The sequence below is a fragment of the Hippopotamus amphibius genome, chromosome 7 (assembly GCF_030028045.1).
Source record: "Hippopotamus amphibius kiboko isolate mHipAmp2 chromosome 7, mHipAmp2.hap2, whole genome shotgun sequence".
NCBI lineage: Eukaryota > Metazoa > Chordata > Mammalia > Artiodactyla > Hippopotamidae > Hippopotamus > Hippopotamus amphibius.
Window position 1 is genome coordinate 51,320,827 of NC_080192.1, and position 21,815 is coordinate 51,342,641.

Sequence of the window (21,815 nt, forward strand, 5' to 3'; positions counted from 1 at the left end):
TAGTCTTTTTAGTTGATTAAACCATCAAAAATCTAAACCAATGCTACTCAAAGTACCTAGCCCATAAACTATTTTTTTATGATAAGGAGTTTGAGCCAGAATGTATAAAGGAATGGCTTCCTTTGAGAAAATCTTGCTATGAAAAAATGTCTAGCTAAACTAAGTAGTGCTTTAGTGATACATCTTATTTACACTCTTGCCCCACTTTAAGCCAAACACTGGAAAGTTAGGCAAAGACTTTTTCATAAAGTAAAGACGCTGAGGAATGGATGGTTAAAATTAACTTTAAGGTCTTCATCCATTTTTATAAGCATACGTATATTTACAGATACCAAAAAAAGATTAAAAATAAAGGCATCTAATTTCACTGGTAAAAAAATAAAATAAAATAAAATAAAATAAAATAAAATAAAATAAAATAAAATAAAAGACACAGGCACTTAAAAAGTTTTTTTTAAAGCCAAGACGCATTTGGAAAAAAAAAAACTAATAAATTTTTAATTAGAATTTTTTTCCTTTTTTTAAACAGGACAAGTAACAGATTACATCAAACTTCAGAACTTTTCAAATATCTAGTTATTATACACATTCCCATCTGTCTTGCAGGGATCTTGGTCAGCTTAACAGCTTCAGGTAAAATAAGCTGCATGATAGTTTATATTACAACAATAAATGTACAATGTTTACATGGAATATGTTTCAGAAGCAAGAAAAGATGCATCTGCATCAAAAGGCAACCTCTTAAAATGCCACAACTATTTTTTTACATTCATTCTTGTAACAGGTCACAAGATGGGGTCACTAAGCCCAGGTAAATCACTGTGATGCACATAAAATATAGAAAGATTGGTTATCTTATATATTTTATATATATATTTATATTTTCACACTTTAGCATCTGAGACATAAACTGAGAATTTAAAATTTATTCTCTTCAGATAACAAATCATTTTTTATTCTTCATAAACATGGTGCCCACAAAAGCACATAGGTAAGGCACAATAGGGTTTTCTGTTACAGAACAGTGTGCATCATGTTTACTTAACCAGAAAACGTGCATTAACTGTGCAAGTTCATGCTGCAAACCCAACACATATACAATTTAAAAAAAAAAGAAAAAAGAAAAGTGAGCTTTAAACAAAATCAAAATTGGTACAATTCCAGCTGTTTCACATATTCATTTGGACTGACAATGATATATCAGCAGGTTATTTCAAAAAAGCCAATTGTTACATTACAAGTAAACTCTGCTCCATAACTATTTTAATCTGAAATCATAAACAGTAATAAAGTAACTTTACTGAAACAAAGTAAATACTGAGGCACAAAGCGACCATCACTCGTGCATTTACTATACTGCAAACTTTCATGACCCAAAATTGCAAATATAATTTTTCAAATACACATTTTGCTGCAACAATGTGCCCTGCTTTAAACTTGACATACAACAGGGAAGCTAACGTTTCACTAAATTATAAATAGATTGGGAAAATGACTTAATCCCAATGGTACTATGTCATAGCCCTAGTATTTATAATAAATACAGCTTCTCACAAAATACTTTTCCAATATCTGCCAATTACTTCTTTATTGCTCACATAAATTTGACTCCATTACAACTGGTATTGGAACTTTCACACAAAATCATACTCAGACATTTTTATATAAAACCTATAAAAGATATTTTAAACTTGTATCTAATACTTCCAGGTGTTTGGCTGTTTGATCTATATGATAGTACAGCCATATGTATATATGTGTGTGTATATATACACATATACACACACACATATATATACACACATACACACATATGTACACATACATATATATACACATTAGATTATGAATAAAATAGGAAGCTTATTTTACTGCTTTAATGCAGACATCCTCACAAAACAAGACTACTTTCGCCATCACCAGCATTTACACATATATACAAAAGCCAGTTTAAGTACATGTACATCCACTTATATGTAACCACTAAACCCAAACTGATTTTCCCATATTCCAGCTGTAGCAAATGAATCTCTTACAAGCAATAGAAACCTACGGTTAAATTGGGAAATTAAGAGTTTTACCACATTAGCCTGTAAGGAACTATGTAGGTGACTGTATACAAAAATTCACAACATTAGTTTACAAGAAATTAAGGATATACAAGAAGCCTTTTCACCATGCTTTTGTGTGGTTATCCAAACACTTCTTGGTACAAAAATACAACCATCACATCTGAAAATGCTTAATAAGGTCAATGTTCCTCATGCAAAACTTTAAGTGCATTGGCTTAACTGAGCTCCAAAAACTGAACGAAACAATTATCCTATCTACTCAGCATTGCTGCCTCACTGCTAAGTCCCTTTGGAACCTTAAGATTTCTGGAACATTCAAACAGATCTGTATTCAATAAAAATATTACATACAAAAAAGCATTAAAAAGGGAGACAGGAAGCCAAACAGGAATTTTCCTATTGTAAAGAACAGTCCTAGGAGTGGAAGAAAGTCTTTTCAGGAACCTCCTTGAGAATTGGCTAGGCCAGTCCGAAGACGAAGATGAGACATAGAATTCATATGTTTATTTGATGGCTTCAAGGGAGTGTTGCAAGTTAGAGCTTGGGGAAAGCGATGGTGATATCTATCTAGTCGTAAATATTTTACTGTAACCAATTTCCCTGTTGTAAGATAAAAATAATATTTTAGATCTGTATGAATGTGCTTAATATTAATAGAAAACAAACTGTGGTAAAAGACATGAACAAAGAATATAAAATTATTACACTAAAAATGCTAACCTAAGATTCTTTAATTCAAAATCTGGTATAGTTTAACAGTAAGCCATAATTTATCTTTTCAAAATGTTTGTAATACTCAAATTTCTTACCATCAAACCAAGAGCCATGCAATGCCTTAAAAGCTTTCCCAGCATATTCTGGAGACAGGCATTTAACATATACACAACCCTGTGATTTTTAGAAAAAAAAGGAAGAAAGAAAGAAATAGTCTTAGTTTAGTAGCAACACATCCAAAACATAAAATTCAATAGTAAAAGTTACTTTACCTCACGTGAATTTTTGTCTACTGCAATGTGAACAATGCCATCGTTATCATTGCATTTCTCTAAAATTGCTTCTTGAATTGCCAAATGCCACTGATCCCCTATTTCCCTAAAAAATTAATGAAAACAAAAATCAGCAGCCATCATCAAAAGTCTACAAATAATAAATGCTGAAGAGGGTATGGAGGAAAAGGAACCCTCCTACACTGTTGGTGGGAATGGAAACTGGTGCAGTCACTATAAAGAACAATATGGGGGGTCCTTAAAAACTAAAAATAGAGTTACTATATAAACCTGCTATCCCATTCCTGGGCATATATCTGAGGAAAACCATAATTCGAAAAGATAAATGCAACCCCATGTTCACAGCAATACTATTTACAATAGCCAAGACATGGAAGCAATCTAAACGTCCATCGACAGAGGAATGGATAAAGACATGCTACATATATACAGTGGAATACTACTCAGCCATAAAAAAGAATGAAAAACTGCCATTTGCAGCAATATGAATGGGCCTGGAGATTATCATACTAAGTGAATTAAGCCAGAGAAAGACAAATATCATATGATATTGCTTATATGTGGAATCTAAAAAAATGATACAAATGAACTTACAAAACAGAAACAGACTCAGAGACAAAGAAAACAGACTTATGATTACCAAAGGGGAAAGTGAGGGGCGGGATAAATTAGGATTTTGGGATTAATTTATACACTCTATATATACTCTATACTTACACACACTATTTAATATACATAATGTATATATAAAATAAATATAAAATAGATGTAAAATAGAGAAACAAGGATCTACTGTATATCACAGGGAACTATATTCAATATTTTGTAATAACCTTATAAGGAAGGATAAAGAATCTGAAAAGGAATATATATAGGTATACATATATATACACACACACATATATATGTATAACTGGATCACTGTGCTGTACAACTGAAACTAACATGATATTGTAAATCAACTATATTTCAATAAAAAAATTTTTAAAGGATGAGCAAAAATGTCATGTTGTAATACCTAAATATATAAAACTCTTATTTCTCAATCATACCTCAATAAAACTGAAAAAAAAAGAAAAAAAAATCAATAGCCATATTCCTACTCAGAAAGAAGTCTTTTGGTTTCTTACAATAGATATACCCAACTAAAATGGGGATAGTTTAAAAATCATATATTGTTAAAACTAACAGTACATAAATGCTTGTTGCTAGCAGTAGGTAGATTAAAAAATATTAGCATTCCGAAGTCCCAGCCCTGCTCTCACTTTCCAGTGTAAGAACACACAAGCTGAAGCACTGAAGGATCAGCCTACCATAACAGAATAAATGTGCTGTCATTTTTATGTTTAAAATCCTATGTACTAGCAATTATATTCCAATAAAGAGCTTAAAAAATAATAAATTAATTTTTAAAAAAATCCTATGTACTTAAAAGTCATTTCTCTTTTCTGTCTAGACAAATGTTAATAAGCACTTTAACGAGTTATAGCAAACTTGTAAAAGTTAAGTATTATTTTTTAAAGATATTTTCAAATTCCTAAACTTAAGGAAAATTCTTAGTAAATGGTATATTCTGAGCTTCTTTTTTCCAAAATAACAGAAGTGTGATATAGGACAAACATTTTGCACAAATAAGTCACATTACTATTATGAAAGAGATCCCACTACAGTAACGCACAATTGTCTTTCTTGTGAGATATAAATGGTGGGGCAGAGGAAAAGTCCATTACACTTCAAATCGTACATCTTCATCTCAGGTAATAAAATAGTGGACCAGCACAGATTTCCTAATCCCTAAGGCATGAGGTACGATTTCCAACAGAGGGATCACTGCACCATTGATTGTTTCTACCTCTGCAAAACGGATGTGTGTGTGTGTGTGTGTGTGTGTGTGTGTGTGTGTGTGTGTGCTGACAGCACTTCGTCACATGTACAATTTTGCTGTCACTTGTTCGGAATCTTACCATATCAACGATTTCTTGAAATAAATGAGTTATCAGATGGGACTTATGGGTACTTGATATGTAATACAATTTCCACACTCAGCTTGTTTTAAAAACCAAAATTTGACTTGTCCTATCATTGGACAGAGAAGCAGTCACCTCTAGAAGTAAATTCTAAATATTGTTACAGCTTGTATGTGAAATATTATGGACTGTAAGGCAGCAACTTTTGATTGTAGTATTTTCTGGATGCATGTATTGCTGTAATTACACAGAAAAGTTTCTCAAATATTGCATGGACAGGTAGACAAGTCTGGTAGAAGGGAAGATATGCACATCTTTGGAGAAAACTTTTTACAATTAGGATTTAGAAACTTTAAAATACCGGGTATTTTTATCTATGTTGCCTACTGAGGCAAAGAACAATGGCAGACATAACATATATCTAATGAAGGGTACTGTTTGTCATCATATCTGTCATTAATTCGACTCAAGCATTTATCTGCTATGGGGATCCACAGTGAATACAAAGCTTTATAAAAGTTTTACAAATCATTATATATCTGTGTCCTTTGGTGAAACCTTTGCTTAAAATTTAACAAAAAAGAAGTGAGAAAAACATAACATTTTGGTAGTCAGACAGACATAGCACTATAAGAGTATCATGCATTTCTGAGCCAGATATTCCAAATAAAAATTACATGTACCTTCATCATAATACTTACATAACTGGATCAAACATATTTCGAATCTTTAGACATGGCGTCAAACTATTTGGTGGTGAATTTCTTCTATCTAAATGAAATGCTATAAAAAATAAATTCGTTTTACTATTTTCCATGGTTCTATTTTGTTGACAGGTATTCAGCCATTCAGTTTATTCAAAAAATATTCACTGCATGCTTTTACTGTGAGCCAGTCCCCTGGATCAAGGTGAATAAGACAGACACAGTCATTGCTCTCCCAGACTTTAGTTTAATGGGGGAAACAGATGAAAAACTGTGTCACCCAAGAAATCAAGATTGTGATAAATCCTATGAAAGAAGAGTACAGAAAGCTATCAATGTAACTTAAGCTAATCTGTGAATATCAGACAACACTTCAAGGAGAAAGTAAAATTTATGCTGGAATCTAAAGAATAAATACAATATAAACAGGCAGGGTAAAGAAGGTGTAAAGGACATCTCAAGCAAAGGTGACAGCTTGTACAAAGCCCAAGGCAAGAAGGAACTTGGCATATTCAAGTAACTACAAGACAGTCACTGTGACTAGAGTAGAGATGATAGAAAGAGAAACCTGAAGAAGGGGATGTCAGATCATGGAGGACCACATTAAAGTACTTAGACAATGGGAGGGAGAAAGATGGCAGCAAAGTACAGGGATGTGGAATGCATCCCTCTCCAAAGATGCATTGGGAATGCACCAAAAGACGCAATAATTCCCACACAGAACCAACTGAACACCAGCAGACGACCTCAGACACCAGAAAGGACTGCAAGGATCCCGACATAACCGGTAGGGAGGCAATTACAACAGTTCAAAGAGGGTGAAGCAGCTGAGCTGTGGCAGATGGGAGGGAGTGAGAAACACACGGAGGGTCCGCACCACGGCTCAGCGTTCCCGGACTGTGATGTCGATTCACAGCTGAACGGGGGTCTAGGAGCGGGAGCGTGAGAACCGGAGAACTGGTTCAGGGTGAGAAACGTTGTTGCCAGTGGGGAGACAGACCGAGAGGACAGGAGGGAAGAGGTCTGCAGCGAAGAGTGCCTGCCCCAGAGACCTGTGGGGCCATGGTGGCAGCTGGATGCTCCTGGCTCACAGGCGACGGGGAGGAGCCATGGGCGTAGCCTCCCTCTCTCTCGCCACCTGCAATGGACAGAGGAAGGACCCCTATGGGCCAAGCTAATGCACTCGGGGATAACAAAGGCCCCTGGGCGGGGCTGGCTTAGAGTGCCTGCAGCTGAGAGCAAAAAGGCCCACAGAGAGGCCCAACTCTGAGACTTTCTGTTTACACCTGAGCTGCTGGCATCCCTCTGCAACAGGCACCTCCATGCCCGACTGAACTGCCTTGACAGACAGGGCACCACTGCTCACTCACTCCCAGGGGAAGGAGCCACTATTGTACCCTCTCTCTCCCCACACACCAGCGCTTACAGATGAACAATAAAGGAAACTGCTGGTCGCAGAATAATACAAAAAACCCAAGGCAGGTAATAGGACACTTAGAGCTGAGACCCCAAGGAAACAGAAATGTTAGTATTAATTCTATTGAACTGGTCTATTCTGGGGTCAGTTCCAATTTTTTTTGTTTTTTTTGTTTTTTTGGTTTTTTAATAATTACAATCTTAGTCCTAAGGGCTCTACAAGTTTTATAACATTTTTTTATTCTGTTTTTTATTGTTTTTATTCTTAGCCTTTTAATATATTTCTATTTCTAGCTAAGTTTTTTGTAGTGCGGACTATATATCTCTCCTACCTTCTTTTCATCTCTTTTATACATTTCTATTTCTTTCCTTTTATTTTCATATTTCCAGTCACACTACATACTTCTGTTGCTCTGTCTTCTATCCTTTTTTAGTTTATTTTATCTTAATATACTTATAAGCAACATTATTAGTCTGCTCAGCCTCCTTGCTTTATTCTCCAGATGACACACTGCCTTGGTATTTATTATTAGGTTTTTGTCTTTATCTTAGTTCTTAATGTAAGTGTCTAATTTCATCCTGAGACTCTTCAGTCCGTGTGGTGGTACTCTAGCTATTTATTATATTTGATCCTAGCTTTCAATACCTCCCTGGATTTGTGTTTGTGTGTGTGACCTGTTATTTGTTTCTTTGTTTGTTTCTGCTTCTGTTTCTGTTTTTTTCTGTTTTGGTTTTGAATTTCTGTTGGTTTTCTCTTTGAATTTCTGATAGCATACTGGGGTTCTTCTGTCATGTCTTTCTAGTGCCTTATGTTCTTTTGGATTCAGTATTTGTGTGTCTTATACATGTATGTGTTTCCTTGACTTAGTATTTGTTTGACTCAACACTCTGCCATTAGTCGGGGGCTTGGACAGTCTTCTTTAAACCCCTTCATTGCCAGGACAAGCAACCTCTGAAGTTTGGACTACCATGAGAAAACAGAGAAACACCATGCAGGCAAAGGAGCTGGAAAAAAATCCACAAGATCAAATAAATGAAGAGGAAATAGGAAAAATGCCTGAAAAAGAATGCAGAGTAATGATAGTAAAAATGATACAAAATCTCGATAACAAAATACAGAAAATACAAGAAACAGTTAATAAGGACTCAGAAGAACTAAAGAACAAACAAACAGTAATGGACAACAAAATAACTGAGATTAAAAATACTCTAGATGCTATAACCAGCAGAATGACTGAGGCAGAAGAACGAATAAGTGAGTTGGAAGATAGAATGGGAGAAATAAACGCCACAGAGCAGGAAAAAGATAAAAAAATAAAAAGACTAGAAGACAGCCTCAGAGACCTCGGTGATAACCTTAAACGTACCAACATTCGAATTATAGGCATCCCAGAAGAAGAAGAAAACAAGAAAGGGTCTGAGAAAATCTTTGAAGAGGTTCTAGTGGAAAACTTCCCCAACATGGGAAAGGAAATAATGAACCAAGTCCAAGAAGCACAGAGAGTCCCATACAGAATAAACCCAAGGAGAAATACACCAAGACACATATTAATCAAACTAACGACAATTAAACACAAAGAAAAAATATTAAAAGCAGCAAGAGAAAAGCAACAAACAACATATAGGGGAAAACCCATCAGGATAACAGCTGACCTTTCTACAGAAACTCTGCAGGCCAGAAGGGAATGGCAGGATATACTGAAAGTCCTGAAAGAGAGAAACCTACAGCCAAGAAGACTCTACCCAGCAAGAATCTCATTCAGATTTGAGGGAGAAATCAAAAGCTTTCCAGACAAGCAAAAGTTAAGAGAATTCAGCACCACCAAACCAGCCTTACAACAAGTGCTAAAGGAACTTCTCTAAGTAGGAAACACAAGAAAAGGAAAACACCTACAAATACAAACCCAAAACAATTAAGAAAATGGTAATTGGAACACACATGTCAATAATCACTTTAAATGTAAATGGACTAAATGCTCCAACCAAAAGACACAGACTGGCTGAATGGATCCAAAAACAAGACCCTTCTATATGCTGCCTACAAGAAACCCACTTCAGACCAAGGGATACATATAGACTGAAAGTGAAGGGATGGAAAAAGATATTCCATGCAAATGGAAGTCAAAAGAAAGCTGGAGTAGCCATACTCATATCAGACAAATTAGACTTGAAAGTAAAGACTATTAAAAGAGACAAGGAAGGGCACTACATAATGATCAAGGGATCCATCCAAGAAGAACATATCACAATGGTAAATATCTATGCCCCCAATATAGGAGCACCTCAATACATAAGGCAAATGCTAACAGCTATAAAAGGGGACATCGACAGTAACACAATTATAGTGGGAGACTTGAACACCCCACTTACATCAATGGACAGATCATCCAAACAGAAAATAAATAAAGACACACAAGCTTTAAATGACACATTAGACCATCTCGACTTAATTGATATTTATAGGACATTCCATCCAAAAACGACAGACTACACTTTCTTCTCAAGTGCACACGGAACATTTTCCAGGATAGATCACATCTTGGGTCACAAATCAAACCTCAGCAAATTCAAGAAAATTGAAATCATATCAAGCATCTTCTCAGACCACAACGCCATGAGACTAGATATCAATTACAGGCAAAAAACTGCAAAAAATACAAACACATGGAGGCTAAACAATTCACTCTTAAACAACCAAGGAATCACTACAGAAATCAAAGAGGAAATCAAAAAATATCTAGAAACAAATGACAACGAAAACACAACAACCCAAAACCTATGGGACGCAGCAAAAGCAGTTCTAAGAGGGAAGTTTATAGCAATACAGTCCTACCTTAAGAAACAAGAAAATGATCGAATAAACAACCTAACCTTACACCTCAAACAACTAGAGAAAGAAGAACAAAGAAACCCCAAAGCGAGCAGAAGGAAAGAAATCATAAAGATCAGAGCAGAAATAAATGAAAAAGAAAGGAAAGAAACCATAAGAAAAATAAATAAAACTAAAAGCTGGTTCTTTGAGAAGATTAACAAAATTGATAAACCATTAGCCAGACTCATCAAGAAAAAAAGGGAGAAGATGCAAATCAACAGAATTAGAAATGAAAAAGGAGAAGTCACAACGGACACCTCAGAAATACAAAACATCATGAGAGACTACTACAAGCAACTATATGCCAATCAATTGGATAACCTGGAAGAAATGGATACATTCTTAGAAAAATACAATCTTCCAAGACTGAACCAGGAAGAAATAGAAACCATGAACAGACCAATCACAAGTACAGAAATTGAGGCAGTGATTAAAAATCTCCCAACACACAAAAGCCCAGGACCAGATGGATTCACAGGCGAATTCTATCAAACATTTCGAGAAGAGTTAACACCTATCCTTCTCAAACTCTTCCAAAATATTGCAGAAGGCGGAGCACTCCCAAACTCATTCTATGAGGCTACCATCACCCTGATACCAAAACCAGGCAAAGATGTCACAAAAAAAGAAAACTACAGACCAATATCACTGATGAATATAGATGCAAAAATCCTCAACAAAATACTAGCTAACAGACTCCAACAGCACATTAAAAAAATCATACACCACGATCAAGTGGGGTTTATCCCTGGGATGCAAGGATTCTTCAATATACGCAAATCAATCAACGTGATACATCATATCAACAAATTGAAGGATAAAAACCATATGATCATTTCAATAGATGCAGAAAAAGCTTTTGACAAAGTTCAACATCCATTTATGATAAAAGCTCTCCAGAAAATGGGCATAGAAGGAAATTACCTCAACATCATAAAAGCCATATATGACAAACCAAAAGCCAACATTGTTCTCAATGGAGAAAAACTGGAAGAATTCCCTCTAAGAACAGGAACAAGACAAGGGTGTCCACTCTCACCACTGTTATTCAACATAGTTTTGGAAGTGTTAGCCACAGCAATCAGAGAAGAAAAAGAAATTAAAGGAATCCAAATTGGAAAAGAAGAAGTAAAATTGTCACTCTTTGCAGATGACATGATACTATATATAGAAAACCCTAAAGACTCTACCAGAAAACTGCTAGCACTCATTGATGAGTTTAGTAAAGTAGCAGGATACAAAATTAATGCACAGAAATCTCTTGCATTCCTATACACTAACAACGGAAGAGCAGAAAGAGAAATTAAGGAAACTCTCCCATTCACCATTGCAACAAAAAGAATCAAATACCTAGGAATAAACCTGCCTAAGGAGGCAAAAGATCTGTATGCAGAAAACTTTAAGACATTGATGAAAGAAATCAAAGATGACACAAACAGATGGAGGGACATACCATGTTCCTGGATTGGAAGAATCAACATCGTGAAATGACTGTACTACCCAAAGCAATTTACACATTTAATGCAATCCCGATCAGATTACCAATGGCATTTTTCACAGAACTAGAGCAAGAAATCTTACGATTTGTATGGAAACGCAAAAGACCCCGAATAGCCAAAGCAATCTTGAGAAGGAAAAATGGAGTTGGTGGAATCAGGCTTCCTGACTTCAAACTATACTACAAGGCCATAGTGATCAAGACAGTATGGTACTGGCACAAAAATAGAAAGGAAGATCAATGGAATAGAATAGAGAACTCAGAAGTAAGCCCAAACACATATGGGCACCTTATCTTTGACAAAGGAGGCAAGAATATACAATGGAAAAAAGACAGCCTCTTCAATAAGTGGTGCTGGGAAAATTGGACAGCAACATGTAAAAGAATGAAATTAGAACACTTCCTAACACCATACACAAAAATAAACTCCAAATGGATTAAAGACCTACATGTAAGGCCAGACACTATAAAACTCCTAGAGGAAAACATAGGCAGAACACTCTTTGACATACATCAAAGCAACATCCTTTTTGACCCACCTCCTAGAATCATGGAAATAAAATCAAGAATAAATGAATGGGACCTCATGAAACTTAAAAGCTTTTGCACAGCAAAAGAAACCATAAACAAGACTAAAAGGCAACCCTCAGAATGGGAAAAAATAATTGCCTATGAAACAACGGACAAAGGATTAACCTCCAAAATATACAAGCAGCTCATGCAGCTTCATACCAAAAAAGCAAATAACCCAATCCACAAATGGGCAGAAGACCTAAATAGACATTTCTCCAAAGAAGACATACAGATGGCCAACAAACACATGAAAAGATGCTCAACATCACTCATCATCAGAGAAATGCAAGTCAAAGCCACAATGAGGTATCATCTCACACCAATCAGAATGGCCATCATCACAAAGTCTGGAAACAACAAATGTTGGAGAGGGTGTGGAGAAAAGGGAACTCTCCTGCACTGTTGGTGGGAATGTAAGTTGGTACAGCCACTATGGAAAACAATTTGGAGGTTCCTTAAAAAACTACAAATAGAACTACCATATGATCCAGTCATCCCACTCCTGGGCATATACCCAAAGAAAACCATAATCCCAAAAGAAACTTGTACCATCATGTTTATTGCAGCACTCTTTACAATAGCCAGGACATGGAAGCAACCTAAATGCCCATCAACAAATGAATGGATACAGAAGATGTGGCATATATATACAATGGAATATTACTCAGCTATAAAAAGGGATGAGATGGAGCTATATGTAATGAGGTGGATAGAACTACAATCTGTCATACATAGTGAAGTAAGTCAGAAAGAGAAGGACAAATATTGTATGCTAACTCACATATACGGAATCTAAAAATGGTACTGATGAACTCAGTGACAAGAACAAGGAAGCAGATACAGAGAATGGACTGAAGAACTCGAGGTATGGGAGGGGGCGGGGGGTGAAGGGGAAACTGAGAAGAAGCGAGAGAGTAGCACAGACATATATATACTACCAACTGTAAAATAGTCAGTGGGAAGTTGTTGTATAACAAAGGGAGTCCAACTCGAGGATGGAAGATGCCTTAGAGGACTGGGGCAGGGAGGGTGGGGGGGACTCGAGGGGGGGGTGTCAAGAAAGGGAGGGAATATGGGGATATGTGTATAAAAACAGTTGATTGAACCTGGTGTACCCCCAAAAAAAAAAAAATAAATAAAAAAATAAAAGGATACAACAACAACAACAACAACAAAAAATACTCTAGATGGTATAAACAGCAGAATAACTGAGGCAGAAGAACGAATAACTGAGTTGGAAGATAGAATGGGGGAAATAACTGTCCCACAGCAGGAAAAAGAAAAAAGAATAAAAAGAAGTCAAAAGAAAGCTGGAGTAGCAATACTCATATCACACAAATTAGACTTTAAAGTAAAGACTATTAAAAGAGACAAGGAAGGACACTACATAATGATCAAGGGATCCATTCAAGAAGAACATACAACAATTGTAAATATCTATGCACCCAACACAGGAGTACCTCAATACATAAGGCAAATGCTAACAGCTATAAAAGGGGACATCGACAGTAACACAATAATAGTGGGAGACTTGAACACCCCATTTACATCAATGGACAGATCATCCAAACAGAAAATAAATAAAGACACACAAGCTTTAAATGACACATTAGACCATCTCAACTTAATTGATATTTATAGGACATTCCATCCAAAAATGACAGAATACACTTTCTTCTCAACTGCACATGGAACATTCTCCAGGATAGATCGCATCTTGGGTCACAAATCAAACCTCAGTAAATTCAAGAAAACTGAAATCATATGAAGCATCTTCTCAGACCACAACGCCATGAGACTAGATATAAATTACAGGAAAAAACTGCAAAAAATACAAACACATGGAGGCTAAACAATACACTATTAAACAACCAAGAAATCACTAAAGAAATCAAAGAGGAAATAAAAAAATATCTAGAAACAAATGACAAGGAAAACACAACAACCCAAAACCTATGGGATGCAGCAAAAGCAGTTCTAAGAGGGAAGTTTATAGCAATACAGTCCTACCTTAAGAAACAAGAAAAATATTGAATAAACAACCTAACCTTACACCTCAAACAATTAGAAAAAGAACAAAGAAACAGCAAAATGAGCAGAAGGAAAAAAATCATAAAGATCAGATCAGAAATAAATGAAAAAGAAAGGAAGGAAACAATAGCAAAAATTAATTAAACTAAAAGCTGGTTCTTTGAGAAGATTAACAAAATTGATAAACCATTAGGCAGACTCATCAGGAAAAAAAGGGAGAAGATGCAAATCAACAGAATTAGAAATGAAAAAGGAGAAGTAACAACTGACACCACAGAAATACAAAAGATCATGAGAGACTACTACAAGCAACTATATGCCGATAAATTGGATAACCTGGAAGAAATGGATAAGTTCCTAGAAAAGTACAATCTTCCAAGACTGAACCAGGAAGAAATAGAAACTATGAACAGACCAATCACAAGGACAGAAACTGAGACTGTGAGCAAAATCTCCCAACAAACAAAAGCCCAGGGCCAGAAGGATTCACAGGCAAATGCTAGCAAACATTCAGAGAAGAATTAACACCTATCCTTCTCAAACTCTTCCAAAATATAGCAGAAGGAGAAACACTCCCAAACTCATTCTACGAGGCCACCATCACCCTGATACCAAAACCAGGCAAAGATGTCACAAAAAAAGAACATTACAGGCCAATATCACTGATGAATATAGATGCAAAAAACCTCAACAAAATACTAGCAAACAATCCAACAGCACATTAAAAAGATCATACACCATGATCAAGTGGGGTTTCTCCCTGGGATGCAAGGATTCTTCAATATACGCAAATCAATCAACGTGATACATCATATCAACAAATTGAAGGATAAAAACCATATGATTATCTCAATAGATGCAGAAAAAGTTTTTGACAAAATTCAACATCCATTTATGATAAAAACCCTCCAGAAAATGGGCACAGAAGGAAATTACCTCAACATAATAAAAGCCACATATGAGAAACCAAAAGCCAACATTGTTCTCAATGGTGAAAAACTGAAAGCATTCCCTCTAAGGACAGGAACAAAACAAGGGTGTCCACTGTCACCACTATTATTCAACATAGTTTTGGAAGTTTTAGCCACAGCAATCAGAGAAGAAAATGAAATAAAAGGAATCCAAACTGGAAAAGAAGAAGTCAAATTGTCACTCTTTGCAGATGACGTATTATACAGAGAAAACCAGAAAGACTCTACCAAAACACTGCTAGCACTAATCGATGAATTTAGTAAAGTAGCAGGATACAAAATTAATGCATAGAAATCTCTTGCATTCCTGTACACTAACAACGGAAGAGCAGAAAGAGAAATTAAGGAAACTCTCCCATTTACCATTGCAACAAAAAGAATCAAATACCTAAGAATAAACCTTCCTATGGAGGCAAAAGACCTGTATGCAGAAAACTAGAAGACACTGATGAAAGAAATCAAAGATGACACAAACAGATGGAGGGACATACCATGTTCCTGGATTGGTAGAATCAAAATTGTGAAAATGACTGTACTACCCAAAGCAATTTACAGATTCAACGCAATCCCTATCAAATTACCAACGGTATTTTTCACAGAACTAGAGCAAGAAATCTTACGATTTGTATGGAAACGCAAAAGACCCCGAATAGGCAAAGCTATCTTGAGAAGGAAAAATGGAGTTGGTGGAATTAGGCTTCCTGACTTCAAACTATACTACAAGGCCACAGTGATCAAGACAGTATGGTACTGGCACAAAAACAGAAAGGAAGATCAATGGAACAGAATAGAGAATCCAGAGGTAAACCCAAACACATATGGGCATCTTATCTTTGACAAAGGAAGCAAGAATATACAATGGAAAAAAGCCTCTTCAATAAGTGGTGCTGGGAAAATTGGACAGCAACATGGAAAAGAATGAAATTAGAACACTTCCTAACACCATCCACAAAAATAAACTCCAAATGGATTAAAGACCTAAATGGAAGGCCAGACACTGTAAAACTTCTAGAGGAAAACATAGGCAGAACATTCTATGACATACATCAAAACAAGATCCTTTTTGACCCACTTCCTAGAATTATGGAAATAAAATCAAGAATAAATAAATGGGACCTCATGAAACTTAAAAGCTTTTGCACAGTGAAAGAAAACACAAACAAGAGAAGAAGAAAACCCTCAGAATGGGAGGAAATACTTGCCAACGAAGCAATGGACAAAGGATTACATCTCCAAAATATACAAGCAGCTCATGCAGCTTAATACCAGAAAAGCAAATAACCCAATCCACAAATAGGCCAAAGACCTAAATAGACGTTTCTCCAAAGAAGACATACAGATGGCCAACAAACACATGAAAAGATGCTCAACATCACTAATCATCAGAGAAAAGCACATCAAAGCCACAATGAGGTATCACCTCACACCAGTCAGAATGGCCATCATCAAAAATCTGGAAACAACAAATGTTGGAGAGGGTGTGGAGAAAAGGGAACTCTTCTGCACTGCTGGTGGGAGTGTAAGTTGGTACAGCCACTATGGAATACAGTTTGAAGGTTCCTTAAAAAACTACAAATAGAACTACCATATGATCCAGTAATCTCACTACAGGGCATATACCCAGAGAATGCCATAATCCAAAAAGAAACATGTACCGCAATGTTCACTGCAGCACTATTTACAATAGCCAGGACGTGGAAGCAACCTAAATGCCCATCAAGAAATGAATGGATAAAGAAGATGTGGCATATATATACAATGGAATATTACTCAGCTATAAAAAGGAATGAGATGGAGCTATATGTAATGAGGTGGATAGATCTAGAGTCTGTCATACAGTGAAGTAAGCCAGAAAGAGAAAAACAAATATTGTATGCTAACTCACATATACGGAGTCTAAAAAAAAATAAATGGTACTGATGAACCTAGTGACAAGACAATAATAAGGATGCACATGCAGAGAATGGACTGGAGGACACGAGGTTGGGGAAGGGTAGGGGGTGAAGGGGAAGCTGGGACAAAGTGAGAGAGTAGCATAGACACACATATACTACCAACTGTAAAACAGACAGACAGTGGGAAGTTCCTATATAACAAAGGGAGATCAACTCGATGATGGATGATACCTTAGAGGGCCGGGACAGGGAGGGTGGGGGGGAGTCGAGGGAGGGAGGGAATACGGGGATATCTGTATAAATACAGTGATTGACTTTGGTGTACCTCAAAAACTGGTACAAGAGTGTAAAGCAATTATATTCCAATAATAATAAAAAAAAAAGTACTTAGACATTACCATAAAAGTGATGGGAAGCCACTCAAATATTTTAAGGAGAGGAATAGTACGATGAGATCTGTCTTTTAAAATTATAAAATTTTTAAGTAGGCTGTTATGTGGAGAATCAATCAGATGGAAGCAAAAGTGAATGCAAGGAGACCAGTTAGAAGGTTATTATAGTTGTCTAAGAGGGAGATGACAGTAATGTGGATAAGACAGGCCAACAATGCATATGGAAATAAGTGGACAGAATCAGGACATATTATGGAACAGATCTGACATGATTTGCTTGAAGACTGCACATGTGGGGGCTAAGGGAGAGATTAAGGATGACTCCAATGTATACAACAGAACCAGCTGAGGAGGGGTGGGTATCATTAATTAGACAGGAACACTAGAGGAGAGGTCAGTTTTGAGAGAGAAGATATTAGGTTCGTGCACATGGTGAACTTCTGGTGCTTCTTAGTAAGTAAAAGTATATAGCTGGGTATAAAAATCTGAAAACCAGAAGACTTAGCGCAAGGTATAAATTTGAAAGTTAACAACATATATATGATAATGAAGTCACAGCATAAGATCATGTGGTAAGACAGGGAAAATGATGAAAGATGGCCTGGAAAAACCCCTACACCTAGAGGTCCAGGAAAATCTACAGAAGAAGATTTAAGAACGGGTAAGAGGTAGAATGAAAACCAGAAGAAAGGGGCAACCACAAAGCCAAAACAAGAAAGTTCCAAGGCAGGCTCAATTGTTAACAGTGTTAAGTAAAATACGGATAAGAAAGAAAGACATCCACTGAATTTAGCAATATTTAAATCTGGGAGCTGCTTCCTTGAAATGATGGAGATGGAAAATAGTTTGGAGACAGCTGAAGAATAAATGGGAGGTGAAAAAGTAGACTGTGAGTAAATTGTTTAATGCTATTTGGCTATAAATAGGTAGAGAGACAGGGTGACAGCTATAGGACAATGTATAGTGCAACGTTTTTAAAGATGAGACTACGGTATGTTTAAGTGCTGATGAAAAGATTCAGGAGAGGCAGGGATTTAAAACACAGTAAGGAAGACACTTGAGAAGAGAAGAGGGAATGGGATCCAGAGGGATCCTCTAAAGAGAAGGGCCTCGATCTTCGTTAAGTGAGACAGCTCCTCAATTGCAATGGGAGGTGAGTATGAGTATAGGTTCTGGTAATTCTATGGATCTGGTGGTGGAAATGTGAGGCAGGTACAATCTGATTGTTTTTACTTGAGTCATCAACTGAGAATTAGAAGACAGAGGAGAAGGGCAAAGGTTTGAAAAGAGGGAAAGAAATCTAAAATTGTTATTGAGTAGAGTAGAAAAGTGAAGTGACTAGTAAAAAATGGTAAGAAAAAGAAAGACAGGTAGCACTGAAGACCTAACTGAGGTTGTTATAAAGGTACCAGTCTGCCAAACTGTATGATTTTCTCTTGCTATGCTCAGCCATTTGCATATAGACAGGCATAGATAAACAGTTTCATCCTTGGTTGGAATATACCAGGGTAAGATGAAGGACAGGTGATGACTTAGGGTACTAGCAAGAGAGTGATTGAAAAAATGAATCATGAAAACTAAGATGGGCAGGAAAAGAAGTAAAAAATAGGAGAAAGGCTAAAGAACTGGAAAAAGTAGGTGCATTGAAGAATCAGAGATTCTGGAGTTCCCAAATACATAAAGTAGGAAAGCTGAAAGGATGAATTTATGATAAAGATCAGAGTGTATCAAAGATTTAAGAAGTGTCAGTGATAAGAAACATCTGGGCATACGCGTTCAAACGGTGCCTGATATGGGGTAGAAGACTGGTCACGAGACATGAAAAATCTTTGCCAAATCTCAGATCAAGAAGGTCTGTGAACTTCTAGTACCTTCTGAACCTCTCTAGCAGTATATAGACTTTGTTCTTATATGACTTTTTAGCTGCAGACAATCTGACTTCCTTGAAATTCTAATAATGGCCTGGGCCAGCAGGAGATGAACCAGAGAAAACAGAAGCATTCATACTACCTAATGTTAGCCTAGACCCAAGTTTCAACAAAATAAAAGACCTGGGAGAAACTATTCCTGGCCAATTCTAGTCAGAAAGTAGTCCAAAAGATCAAATTGATTTTTAAGATATAAGCGTTGTCTCCCTAACTAAACCCTAATTACCATGGCCATGTAAAGATACAGTAGTTACTGAATGATACATTTCAAATACCTCAAATGAATGCTGTTTATTCCAAACACCACATTTGTCAGAAGCATAAATAATTCTCTGGCTCCCCAGCAAACTGGTGCTTTAAAATACTTTTAGAGATACTAATGTTATATTGTCATCGATTTGATATTGAACTACTTTTCAGAAATTGAACTAAAAATTCAATAAGGCTGATTATTTAACAGTTACTTGGGAAAAGTATCATTAAATGACAACAGCTTGTAGTGGTAGTGAACATAAAGGCTGCTGTAATTACCAACCCTCCAGACATTTACCATTTATTTATTTGGCCGTGCCATGTGGCTATGGGATCTCAGTTCCCTGACCAGGGACTGAATTCCAGTGGAAGCCCAGAATCCTAACCACTAGGCCACTAGGGAACTCCCCAGACATGTACCTTTTAAATCACTACATTTATAAGGGGAGAAACATTAAGCTTGTTAATAAGTTAAACTATCTGTACACATAAAAAACCATCAGAACCTTCTAGTATATGCCCATTTTTATTCAGTATAACATTTGTGCTCAGATATATTTCAATGAAAGCAAAACTTATTTTATGTATTAATATTTTTAAAAAGCTATGTCAAAGTCATTTAGTTACATTTAAATAGACTATATATTTAATAGCATAAAAATGTAATATTAAAACTAAATTCTCTCTATATTGGAGCTATATGTTCTTAAATGAGGCAAAAGATGTATAACTATCATTAAGAAAATTCCAATAACTTATTATCAGCCTCTTGTAACAATTCTTATTTGATGAAACTCTTAACTCAAATCTTTCTTGCTATAAATCTACACACTGTTTTCTCACCACAACCATCCAAAAATTGAATTGGTATACTTCAAGCAAATGGTTACCAAGTGTTCTATCTCAGGATTTTCTGCCTTCAGGCTAAAATTACCTCAGCCATTACACCTTTTTTCTATTTGTCTAAGTAGTAGGTACCCCACTTTACTCTCAATTCCTTTCTAGGTCCAGGAACCCCTAATCACCGTGACTGCTTATTAAGGACTATCAAGTAAAGAGAGATTAAATTTACAATCCTCTACAGGGCCCATTCAGAAATATGCAAATTAAGGTAGCTCAGTACTTGGCATATAGTTTCTGAACATTTAATACACTGAAACCTGGATAAAACACTAACAGGTAAAAAGTAGTAGGAGACTTTAAAAATATTGTATCAATTCATGTTGAGTTTTAACTACTACTATAACTGAGCTAAGGTTGTATATTTTATCACATTTGCACAGTCTTTTCCTAACTAAAGATAATGATAAAGTGAACATAGTTAGTCTAAGGTTTTAAATCCTAGAGATTTTAAAGTGTCCAATTTAACACACTTAAATAAATCCTACCACTAGTAATTTGTAAGAACAACATGGATTATCTAGTAAAAAAAAAATTGCGTTTGGATTCATCTTGAAAATCTCATTTTAAATATCTTCTTTAAAGATAAGACACATATAATGATAAAAAAAATTCATATGAACTAAAAACAACAACCTAGAACTTCAGATGCATACATGAGCACCAATTCCTAGCTCTATGAAGAAATTAGGCTGAGACTCCACATACATTATAATAAGGCACTAAGGTAATCAGATCTGACTGACTTCGAAGTCTCTGTTTTTTGGTTTCATAGGACACCTCTGCATGTAACCTAAAGCAAACAGTTTCTGGTTTAATGTTATTTTGGCAACATAAAAACTTCATTTTTATGCCATGATTGTGGAACCTATTATTCAAGTTCTTTTGAAAGTGAAAATCAGTTAGAGAAAATAAGGGAGAGATTGGATTTTATTTTATTTCAATTTCAAAACAACTTAACTTACCTTTCCCATATAGTCTATGTTTAGCAGCACTTATAAATATGCTTTTTATCCAACAAGATTAAAAGAAACTCAATTCACTATTAGTTCTGAAATACAATTTAGACTAGCCATGAGATTTCTTTTTGCAACTAACCATTAAGGTACAAAAAATTCAAATGAGGTAACAGTTATCACTTTGGGTACATAAGGCAACCAAACACCAAATTTATCAATACCTGTTTTTGCAACTATGCAAGCATTAAGAAAAATATGGAAAGATACCCACAAAAGCTACTTGGCATGGGATACGCAGAGAAGGCAAGCAAAAACTGAAAAAAGAGCAGTTAAAAAGTTATGATTCCACTTACATATGGTTTAAACATAAAACAAATT

General features: G+C 35.9%; 1 protein-coding gene across 1 annotated transcript in view; it reads right to left on the bottom strand.

Moving 5' to 3' along the window:
• Positions 1-917: 917 nt before the first annotated feature.
• LEMD3 (LEM domain containing 3) overlaps positions 918-21,815 on the bottom strand; it is a 72,005-nt gene continuing 51,107 nt past the window's right edge. The window contains exons 10-13 of the mRNA XM_057742661.1: positions 5,748-5,829; positions 3,059-3,164; positions 2,882-2,960; positions 918-2,672 (exon numbers count right to left, since the gene is read on the bottom strand). Coding sequence (XP_057598644.1) covers positions 2,509-2,672; positions 2,882-2,960; positions 3,059-3,164; positions 5,748-5,829 — 431 coding nt within the window. The 3' untranslated portion in view covers positions 918-2,508. The remainder of the gene's footprint in view (positions 2,673-2,881; positions 2,961-3,058; positions 3,165-5,747; positions 5,830-21,815) is intronic.